At 38.7% G+C, this 12,069-nt stretch overlaps 1 protein-coding gene across 1 annotated transcript; it reads right to left on the reverse strand.

Annotated features, from left to right (window-relative positions):
- Positions 1 to 1,552: 1,552 nt before the first annotated feature.
- On the reverse strand, positions 1,553 to 4,330 carry LOC141640455 (F-box/LRR-repeat protein At4g14103-like). The gene is made up of 4 exons (XM_074449260.1): positions 4,152 to 4,330; positions 2,558 to 3,581; positions 2,264 to 2,413; positions 1,553 to 2,174 (listed from the first exon to the last, which is right to left on the reverse strand). Exons 1-4 carry the CDS (start codon positions 4,220 to 4,222, stop codon positions 1,899 to 1,901), a joined length of 1,521 nt encoding a protein of 506 aa, XP_074305361.1. The 5' UTR covers positions 4,223 to 4,330; the 3' UTR covers positions 1,553 to 1,898.
- Between the last annotated feature and the right edge of the window lie 7,739 nt (positions 4,331 to 12,069).

A 12,069-nucleotide genomic window follows, 5' to 3' on the forward strand; every position in this document is an offset into this window, starting at 1 on the left:
TATAATTTAATTTTTACCTAAATTATATAATATTTGCATTGAGATCCTTTAATCGGGTCCATCACACGGTGCTAGTGATTTAAAACTATATAGTATAATTAATTTGTATAACTTTCTTTAATTACATTGAACTCCCTTGGTTTCTGGATTTAATATATAGTATTGATATAGTTTTAAATCAATAGCACCGTGTGATGGACTCGATCATGGGATCTCAATGCAAATATTATATAGTTTGGGTTAAAATTAAATTATATAGAAGTTTGGTAATTTTCCTAAACATGTTCAATTTCCTTAAAATAAAATAATTAATTAAGATGGTCAATTTTCTTAAAATAAAATAATTAATTAAGGTGGTCAATTTCAAGGAGACTAAAAGAAAGAAGATGCCTAATTTTTCTAAATATTTATAGAAGACTAGAAGATTGTCAATTTTCTTAAAATAAAATAATTAATTAGTATAAAAATGCACACTTATGATATTAATTATTATCACAATAAAATTATATATTAATTTAAAATCTATGCAATTTATTAAACTTTATAGTTTATTAGATGTATAGAGATGTTAATTATTTAACATACAAAACTATAATAAGTAGGTTATAAATAATTCAAGTTAGATTCCATAATATATAATATTGCATAATTCTTTCGATTTGATTTAATGCATATATGTAATATATTTATATAAATATATAATCCTCTTAAAATTGCATGCATAAGTAGTAAAGGTAATTTCGTCAGTAAAAAAAAGAATTGTAGTAATATTGGATATAGTTATACGATAATAATCACTCATTTGAATAGTAAAAGTGAGATGTAGAAACAACGGGAGTAGTGAAATAATTTATTAATGCGGCAATAGTTAAAGTAAGAATAATTACGGCGGGAGTAGTCAAATTATCAATATTAATGCGGCAATAGTGACAGTAACAATAATTACGGCGGGAGTAGTGAAAGTAACAATGATTACAGCAAGTAGTGAAATGTTATTACTATTATTTCATTAATAAGAGTAAAATATTAATAGCGGGAGTAGTGAATTTGTCTCAAAATTTATTTCATCGTAATTTTAGAATCTGGTATAAAATTAATGATAAATTTATGGGTTATGCAACTTTAAATAAGTAGAGGTAGCCCGGGCGAAGCGATCACCAATACTAGTTCTTATATATTTTATGTGGTTTACTTCTAAGGTATTCCGGAGCCTTAAATTTTACTTTGATTTTCAAAATCGTTTTAATCTTTATTCTCGATTTAAATTTCAAGTTTTTATAAAAAAAATACTGGACTTCGATTTTAAAACCTATAAGTTTATCTTGACTTTGTATTATGTTTCGCTCTCCCTTTTGTTTTTCTTTGTTCCCTTTTCTTTTCTTTTTTTTCACATTTTGAGGTGTGCATTCACCCGTAGGCGATTCTAAAGGATGATTCATGTCAGCCGACCCCAAATCATTTTGAGATTATGGCTCTGATGTTGTTGTTGTACAAATCATCACAATCAAGATTATTGGCAAAGCACAACATTACCTCTCTCAATCACTTTTATATGCAGAAATGCTGATGCATTCACCTTGAATAATTAATTTTCCAGAGAGTACAAGCACAACATCCTCAACGCCTTAAAAGGGCCCACGTCATTTTCCAGGGTCTAATAGTTAATACAGACGACGAAACTGTACAGTGCAAATCAAACAACAAAAGAGCATGGTCAGAAACTACCTCCCCCATCAGACTGCTGAGTTGCTGACTATTGGGTTTGTTTACTTCAATGCTCAGAACCACGTACACTTTCAAAAATAGCATAATTCTCCCTTGAAGATTATCTGTTAGCTTCCGCTTTTATCAGGGGAAAATTGAAGACCATGCAAAATAAACTCATTCAACTTGTTAGTCTATTTTATTTCAATACGACAGTCACTTGATGCCCTTGGAAGCTTCGACAAATTCTTCCTTATCTGCAGTTCTTCTCCCATAACATCAGAGTGAAAACATTCACGAACGATCAACTTCTTCAAGACTTTCGCATTTCTAAGAAGATGCCCTAAAAGTAATAACGAACCCTCATGACCACAAAACTCATGCACTTCGATCACTTGAGCATGGCATGAAAAACCGATGAGCGAGTCACTTGGAGGTGACACTGGATCATAGGAGCAGCAATGAAGACCCTAAAAAGACCATACGAATTGAAACAGTGAGAAAACTCTGTAACCAATTCCTTAGGACTTAACAAAAAGTATACTTAGTTAATGCTAACCTGTTCAAAGATGACAGTTGTTAGTTGAGGAGATTTGTCAAGCAAGCTTGTCACATATTTCCATGAATCATAAGGAATGTAGCAAAGGTGTAATCTTGACAGGCTACGAAAATCAGGCATTTGCTCGTGATAAGCAAGCCGAAGAAGTAACTGTATCACGAATAAAATTTTAAAATATGAAACTGATAAAAATTTGTAATTTCAACATTCATTAGAATTTGGAGCAAGCGACTCAGGAGAGTGTCATTGTTGAACGACAAAAAAAGGCGGGAAACACAAATAACATATATATACCTCTACTGAGTCGGACAAAAGATGTAATTCTGTTGTTTTATAGGCAGCAGCTCTGAAAATATCACTGTCATTCTCGAGTAAATGGTCCTCTGCATGGCAGTTAAAGTGTAGCTCTACCTCGACAAAAGAGCACGAGTATTTCCACGAGGGAACTATTTTTACACCATCATTGCAATTGTAGGCTAAATATGCCAAATTAGGGGCATCAATCTCAAACAACCCATCATGAAAAGAGCAATATTTTAGTGTGAGCACTTTGAGTAGCCCAGTACAAATACTAACATGGCCACTAGCATACGATTCACAAGACTCGAGAGTCAATTCTTCAAGCAATTCACAGCTAGAGAACAGTCTTTGAATTGAATCATAATCAACAAACCCAACGAAATCCAGATAAAGAATTCTGAGGCTCGGCAACCAGGTTGACAGAGGAATTTCGATCACGTAATACTCATAACCTATCACACTCAATCTCACAAGTGTGTCGCACATAACAAGGCCATCTGGTAGCCCGCCATCAGCAACCTGATAATGAAGCTCTTGAACACCCTTTTGTACCACATTACTAACCCAAGCATTCAAATCTGATTTACCATAGGTGCCTCCACAGAACAACTTAAATTTCTTGATGTGTGCGATTTGATGCAATTCCAGGACTTTATAAACAAACTTCCTAAACCTTCTTTTTTGTCCTGTTTCAATTTTATTTCTTTCTCTTGAATCACCAAAATACGGTGCATCATCAAAAGAAAGACAATCAGTCAAAGTGAAAAGGTACCGCCATCTCTTTGATAGAATACTGGTGCTAACAGCACACTTTGTTGGCAGACACGAAAGAATCTGACACAGGAGTTCATCAGGTAAACTACTAATCCTATCGAAAAAACTTTTACCAAGTTTCTTAGTCGACTCCATGGCCTTTAGAGGGCTCTTGCTTGAAATGAATGCAGGTGAATTACGCGGATACAAATGCTTGTAAATTTGTAATGCAGTACACTGATTTCTTCGAATCGCGGAATTTTGCCTAATTAGAGTACAAATCAACAAACACCTAATCAATGAAACTTGCTCATGCTTCAAGTAGAATACCCACAAACTCAAATGAAATCAAATTATCAATAATAATCACATGCGAGACAAAAGCACAGTAATTTCTTCTCCGTTTGCTTCAACCTTAATGTTCCGCCTTTCTCAAGGCGGAACAAGAGGAATAGTTGGGCAGTCGCCCCACCAAACAACGAAAAATTCGAAACTTTACTCTATTGTATTATTACTAATTCCCCCTATTTTTCACCTCGTCTAATTTAAAATGCTGGTTCCGCTACTGATCCTTTCCGAACAATAACCAAGCAATTAAATAATCAATTTCAAACTAACAGCTAACGTCATACAATTTCAAATTAAGCATACAATTGGGGTAAGAGAAACGTTGAATAAGTAAGATTTCTAGCAAATTTTTATAACTGCGCTCTTGATTACAGTTTAGAGTACTGAAATGAAACAAATTCAAGGGTAATTAAAAAAATGATCAAAAACAGTATAATCAGCAAAAAGAGGATAAACAATGTGAAAAAAATGAAAGAAATTAGTGTACCTTTTTGTGTACTGATTTAGGGTTACAGATTGAATCTTCGGATATAAGATTCTAGTTCTCCTTGAATACATTTCAGAACTCCATTAATGGAGTTTTAGCTTCTTCAGCAAGGGTTAAGGTCACTCGAAATGTACTCACGGAGTCACGGTTACTTGGTAAACGTTCATGTATGTCGGGGTAGTGTAGGGCCTTGGGGTGAAAGTAGACCTTGTAATGGCTCATTTGGATTGGGTTAATTCGGATCGGATAATTTTCCGTTATTAATTATCTGAGTTATTTTTGGGTGGGGTACTCTAGAGCGTTCATTTCCAATTGGAATTTTGCCTTGAATGAGTCACTTGGAGTTAATTTCGGGTTATTTTGGGTCAATTCGGGCCGAGTCATTTTAAGTTTACCGGTCAAATACGGATCACACTTTCGGATCTCGAGTAACCTTATTGGGTCAGGTCAGCTTATCCAGGTCTACATAAGTATCATATTTGTGTGATTTGGATCGTGAAAGACCTTAATTATGCTGAGGGTTGAGCTTGACCCTCACAATATATATTTAAGCAGGGAAGTGGCAAATTACCCCTTAAGTTTGATTGTAGTAAATTAGCCCCTTAACTTTACTTCTAATACATTACACAATTACATTGCAGGGTGAATAATGAGAAAAAGGATTGACATCAGATGTATTATATCATATTTAATGACTTTTTGAGTTTTTGTGTATTTTTTCGAGTAGTATAGAGTTTATAAATTACATTTTAGTTTTATGATGTCAAAAATCAAATTTTTTTGAGTTCATATGTTATTTTATTTGAGTTATAATGTAACTTTTTGAGATTAAAGTTTAAGTAAATAAACTCAAAAACTTTATAATAAAACTCAAAAACTTTATCTTAATGATCAAAACTATACCATCTGATTTACTACATCAGATGTATAATCCACTTACTGGTGAATAATTAGTTATCATTAGAGAGCATATAAAAGTGTTGAAAATAAAAATCGAAAGAAGTTAAGTTCGTTACCTTTTGTATCCTGGTTTGGACTAATACAATGTTGTTGATTGATTTTGTAATACTACGGTTTTATGTGTCTTAGGGTACTCTATCTAGTGGGGCTTACTCTGTCGAGTAAATATGTTTTTACGCAAAACAGTAGTCTGTCGGATGGGTACTCGATCGAGTAAGCTTGGCACTCGATCGAGTAAGGGCCACTCGATGGAGTAAGTGACTTACTCGATCGAGTAAGTCGGTTAATGGGTGATTTTCGACGGGTTTGTTAATAATGCGGATTGATATATAAGATTTCCGTCACCTTTTCCTTAAACACTTTTTGCAACTTAAAACACACAAGAGAAGATTAAAGTTACGTTCTTTCATCCTCGCCGCATTATTAGCAAATCCCGGAGGTAGGAGTGTCGGTTTTCGTCGTTCTTTACATCTTTGTGATCCTTGTGTCGAGGGTAAGCTTTACATATAATTTTTATACTGTTTTGTTAAAGTTGGTTAAACCCTAATTGGGTGATTTGGGGGTTTTGGGGGTTTGTGTAAATATGGTTGTGATTGTATGTATATATAGAAGGGGGATTCGTTGAGGAGAGATTCTGAGTTAGCTGCTTGATCGTCTATTATCGGCGTTATGCATTCCAGGCAGGGTTTCCCTACTCGGTATTAATTACATGGCATGGTTGATATTGATGTTATTTGTATTGTTGTTGTTGAGTGATTATCGTATTGGATTCTGATTTGGTGGTTGTTGATAGAGGTATTGTGATTACTGTATAACTGTCTATGATCTTCGGGATGCATCCCTAGCTGAGTGGAGTCACTTGCGGGAGTGGCTTCACGCCCTTGATTCGCCTTCTGTGAAACCCGCCACAGAAGGGATGTGCACATTAATGAACATGGGTTTATCGCTCGATGGAGATGAGCGGGGCTTAGGTTGGAATGACTGCGGTCCCCCACTAGCGGCGAGGAGTACCTGTTGCGATGGGTACTTTGGCAGGGCTACACACTTTAGTGTGTAGTAAGTTATGTGGAGATTGGAGATGGAGACTGGGATTGTGTGAGCTGTTTGTATAATTGTTTCATTGTGGCTTTGTTTGTGTAATTAGTACCGACCCCGTGAATTGTTTTAAAAACTGTGATGATTGTAATACCCAGTATATTTAAGGACTCTGTTGACCGACCCTGTTGACCAAGAAAGACATTAGGGAAGAATATGTGAGAGACTATGATTGGAATATGTATCATATAGGAGTGGTTACTCGACCTAACAGAGGCTACTCGGTTGAGTATTATCTATACTCGACCGAGTAGAGCCTACTCGGCCGAGTATGCCAGTACTCGACCGAGTATGGCTGCTGTTGACGCGTTAATATAAAAATGCAAGTCGCGAGACTCATTTCATTTCTCATTTTCTCGACAGTTCCTCTTTCTCAAACCCTAACCTACCACTCTATCCTATCACCCCTACCTCCATACACTCTCATGTTTATAGCCTACACCTCAACCATGGGAAGGTCGGGATTTGCTTAGGAAGGATGCGCGTGGTGGTCATCGCCCATGTCACCGTCGGTTCGCGTTATTAGGATGCATGTCGGAGTCTTGCTTGGCTATATGTGGATGCTTTTCATGATTGGAAATGAGGTAGGGTTTCCCTACTCAGTTACTGTTAAATGATTTAAGATTGTGATTGTATTGTAATTGTTGTTATCTGCTGATCATCGGAGTATGGGTGTTGTGGTGATGTAGTTGTGTTGTGACGGTTGTGGTGTTGTGACAGCTGTGATGTTGTGGTGTTGTGATGATTGTGTTGATTGTGGTGGAGTCACTTGCGGTAGTGGCTTCACACCCTAGTTCGCTCTCTGTGGAACCCGTCACGGGAGGGGATGTGCACATTAAGGGACAAGGATATCGCTCGTTGATAAGCGGGGTTAGGTGGGGATTGACTGCAGTCCCCCACTGGCGGCGAGGATTATCTGTTGCGATGGGTAATCTCGCCGGGCTACACACCTCGGTGTGTAGTCGGTTACGATGTGTGATTCCGGAGATCGGAGATGGTGGATGATCAGCTAGTTGTTTGTCTTGTTGTCTTATTAATTATACAGTACTGACCCCGTGTTATGTTTTCAAAACTATGGTGATCGATTCGGGGATGGTGAGTAGTTGGTTTAGTAGGTACATAGGGTCTTTTTCTGCTGGGCATAGAGGGAGTCGAGTTATCACGCTTCTGGTCTAGATATGCAGAGATATGAGTAATAGTGTAGTCTTTATCATCCTTGTGATGGGTTATGTATATGGTTGTAAAGAGTACTTATATATAAATTATAATGTTCTTTTATTGTCTATTTGATCTAATACCTCGGGTAACCGAGATGGTAACACCTTCATATTCTGGAATGGTCCTTGGTAAGACATTCCGGTATACGGGGGTGTTACAAAGTGGTATCGGAGCCGACGATTTTGGAACCTGAACCAATGAATCCAATGAATATAGGGTGTCAAACTAAAATGAACCTGGTGTATGTGCGTTGGGAGCCCCAGCCGATGCTTGATTTTGAGTGAATAGGCGCCCTCATTTGAAAATCATGGCCCCATCGTACTTAAGCCAGTCACGGGAAAAAGGGTAGCTAGAAGGAGTCGTTGCTTAACGATTGTTGTTGCGTGTATATGTGGATAGAATAATGTGCATCAATGTGAGGCTAGCATGTAGAGTCTATGGTAGTGGAGAAGTCTTCGATTGATAAATGGATTTGCTGAAATGTTATGAATGTTTAGCTTAATGGGAGCAGAAAATAAATTGTGGAATGCGTAGAGTTGTGGTGGTATAGATTAATCTTTGCAGGTGAAGCAACTAATAGATATATGTGTATGCTTATGTTGTAATTGTCGTAATAATGAAGTAAGGAATAAAGGTGGAAATGTTGATTGAATGGTAATGGATATGCATAATTCGTGTTGATACATGTTTATGTGGTAGAAGTAAGCTCTAACAGTGACGAGCCGATTGCACGGAACTCCAAACTATGCTACTTGTTTTGAAGGTGCATTAAAATTCAAAATTTCATTTCTGTTTTTTTTTTACACTCGACCGAGTAGAGACGCATACTCGACCGAGTAGGCCACACTCGACCGAGTGCTCATTTTTGTCAGATTTAAAATCGCTACTGTTCTTGAAAACTCGACCGAGTATTCAGAATACTCGACCGATTAGTAGACACTCGGCCGAGTAAACCATTACTCGACCGAGTACTGCTTTATCGGGACTCATCCAGGTTATACAAAAAACCCTATTTCGCTCATTCCTTTCTTATTTCCGCCTCCCACTTCTTCTTCTCCTTCTCTCTAAAACTCCATACTTTTTATCTCTCAAGCTCTTGGGTGATTTCTTGGTGGATAATTGTTCTTGCTTGCCAAAAATCTATTCAAGGTAAGGTTTTAACTCAATTTCCTCCTTTATTATCAAAGATATGGTATGATTTTGCCAATATTTCGAATTGCCATCATGAGTAACTGAAATCAAGCCTTTTTTTTGGGATTCTTTGAATTTAATTGCATATAAACATCATTTATACCGTTACTAGAGCAATTTCATGGTTTAAATTGAATTTTTAATTTTAGGGTTAGCTAAAATCGAAAAATTTCATCTTTTGTTTGATTATCATACCGTTGCAAGCTTCTTGATGTTGGTAATGATGTTTTGAATAAAATACTTGGTGTTTTGATGAGAAAATTTGTCTTAAAAGTTCGTCTCAAAATTGTATACAATCGAAAAACAGTCCATCTTTGGCAAAATTTTTGGTGTGTCAAGTACCCTTGTTAAAACTTGTCTTTGCAGTATGGCGAAAACCAGAGGTTTAACATACAAGAGGACCCGTCCTAATGCCCAATTCGAGACGGGTCAGTCTAGCAATGAGCCCGTGGTTCCACCGGTGGAGGCATATCCATCGGTAATTTTCTCTGATTTTAAGCAGCGCAAGGCTTTCTTAGCTCTTTTGAGTCGCCCTTTTCGACCCACCTGTTGTATAAACCTCGATATTCTAGAGACCTTGGGGATTAAGGGAGATATATCTCATATCTTTGAGATTTTGGGAATGGAGGGGTTATACCATTTGAGGAAGAAGTCCTACCCCCACCTGACTTTGGAGTTCTTGAGCTCTTACAAGTACGATGCAAAGGGGAAGACTGTCTCCTTCCGCCTCATGAATGAGGATCACGAGCTGACTTTGGATGAGTTTACGGGCCATTTGGGTTTAGAGGCTGAGGGGACAGGATAACTTAGTCATGTAGCTAAGAACAGTGGTGCACCTATCTACCTTCCTTACTTGACTGGTCGACCTGCCCCTAGTGCCAATGCCATGTTGATCAATGATATACAGCACGTGACTCTTCGCATGTTCTTGAGGATGATGACTTGTTTGCTGTAAGCGAGGGATGACGTGATCAAGCTTAATTCTCATGAGGTCATGTTACTTATGTCGTACCTTAACCTGCACCATAGGGAACCGTTCTATTATAGTGCTCCGGGGGTAGTTTGCTCTAGTATTGAGCGCATGGCACAGTCCCCGAACCGACACGTGGCTTGCGGGGCCATATTGACCCGCCTAGCTCAGCGTCTGACAGATTTTGAGGCCCCATCTCCATCGGGGGATGAGTATGTTGAGACTGTTCCTACCATGAACGCTCAGTATTGGTGTCAGAACAGATGGTTGAGGAAGATGGCTGATGGGTCATATGCCTGGAGAGTGAGATGATCTATGTGGATGGTACTTCCCGACCCTGCCCGTCTCCCTGTTGTCGATCACTTAACTGAGTGAGAGCCTTGCAGTGTACCCAGACCTGAGCCTCAGACCTATCTGATTGATCCCACCATTCTCCTGGACTTACCTGAGCCTACCACAGCGCCAGAGGGACAACAGGCACCTCCCCCACCTCGTGAGCGCCGTGGCGTCAGGCAGTCTAGGGCAGACTTGGTCGTGACTGAGCCCTCCTACTCCGCCCCTAACTTCTACCCTCACCAGTACTCGCCCTATCCCACCGTGCATGACCCTAGGATGCAGGTGAGTGATTTGACTGAGCGGATCTCCACCACATTGGTGCTTCGCAACATGCACGAGATGGTCCTTAATCATGGCATAGGGGCACAGTTAGCACAGCCTGTTTGGTGGAGAGGACCTGGAGTGGACACGGGAGTCTTCCACAGCTACGGAGTTGATCCCAGTTTTTGGAGGCCACCGGAGGAGACCGAGTTTGGCTGCCTAACAGGACCGCGGGGAGCCAACTATGACAGCCAGCTAGGAGGGGACTACTCAGCAGCAGCAGGTTTTCAGGGAGCAGCTAGCTCGAGAGCAGGTACTTATGGCGCAGGTGGTGATGAGAACATGGAGGAGGGCCCTGGCTTTTGCTCCTTTTGTTGTATTTCCTGGATTTGTTTCATTTGTGTTGGATACTTATCTTTCAGATTTATCTTTTACTTTTGGATGACTGTACTCGGCCGTAAGGCCGTTACTTATGTAGCATACTATGAGGTGGCTTGCTTGACTTGGATATGATTTGTAGTGTAGTAGTTGTGTTGTTGCAGGTGAATTCGTGGAGGAAGTGTGTTTTAGGGCTGGAAAAGCTCTCTGCGTGTAAAAATTCGACCGAGTATAGGTACTACTCGACCGAGTAGAGCTTACTCGGCCGAGTATGCTATTATACTCGACCGAGTAGAGCTTACTCGGCCGATCAGCCACTCACATTCGGCCGATTATTACTGTTACAGAAACTTCTTGTGTTTCATATTGTTAGATCATCAGATTTCCTTTGGGATATTTATATGTCAAAGCTTGTGGGTGCCTAATAGTGTCGCTTAGCGTAACCAATTGTCCCCGTACGAAGTGCGATCATGTTATAAGTATGTATGTGCTTGGATAACACGTCAAAATAAGAATGTTTTGTCACCTTGCCATGGCTAACATGAATGATTTCACATTGTTCAAAGTACTGAAATTGGGTGTACATATATAAGTTGTGTGGGTCATGATTATATAATGACAAGAGAGTATTGTAGCTGTCACGAGTCCTATACATATATATGTTGGGTCATCTAACGCAATCTTCTGTGGTGTCTGTGATTGATTATAGTTATAACAGGTCAAATTAGATAAGTGGAACTCAATGGCTATAACGTTGTAACATGAATTACGTGACTAAATAACAGATAATTGATAAAGTTACTATTATTCAGTAATAACATCTCGAGAAATATACTACCTAATTTCCGTCAGATTCCGTTGCTATGAGTTGTAGTTGTGTAATGTCATAGCTTAGGTTCCGTCAGCATGAATCAATGTTGGTTGCAGTTTGCGAGTAATGTCAGTAGTAGGATATATATGTCAATTTGAATCGAGGAAGCGGTTTAGTGGTGAACTTCGGGGACGAAGTTCCTTTGAGAGGGGAAGAGTAATGTCGCAAAAACAAATGATGAAATTATGTCTATATTATTGAAATCATATTTATGTTATAGTGTTTTGGTACTTTAGTGGCATTTTAAGTTATATGATCGTTAGTGGCTATTGTGCAGTTTCGTAAGATGGTGTAGTACGGGCAATGGGATTATGTATAATGAAACATATGTGGTATGGGATAGGAACATATTTTGCTGTGAATCTATGATAGAATTATTTGTTGTATGTTTTGTAACTGATAGTTGTTGGCCGGTAATACATGGTAGTATAGTTTTGTGGTCGTATGGACGTTTGTCTGAATAATGTGATGTAGTGGTGGTATAAATGATGGCCAAAGTCCGTATTTCTTCATGTATGTGGATCGTGTTCATAATGCGTAACCTCGATGTTGGAGTCGTGTGGGCTGAACTTCGGGGACGAAGTTCTTTTTAAGGGGGGAAGACTGTAATACCCAGGATATTTAAGGACTCTGTTGAC

This window comes from Silene latifolia, unplaced genomic scaffold (genome assembly GCF_048544455.1).
Source record: "Silene latifolia isolate original U9 population unplaced genomic scaffold, ASM4854445v1 scaffold_79, whole genome shotgun sequence".
Taxonomy (NCBI): Eukaryota; Viridiplantae; Streptophyta; class Magnoliopsida; order Caryophyllales; family Caryophyllaceae; genus Silene; species Silene latifolia.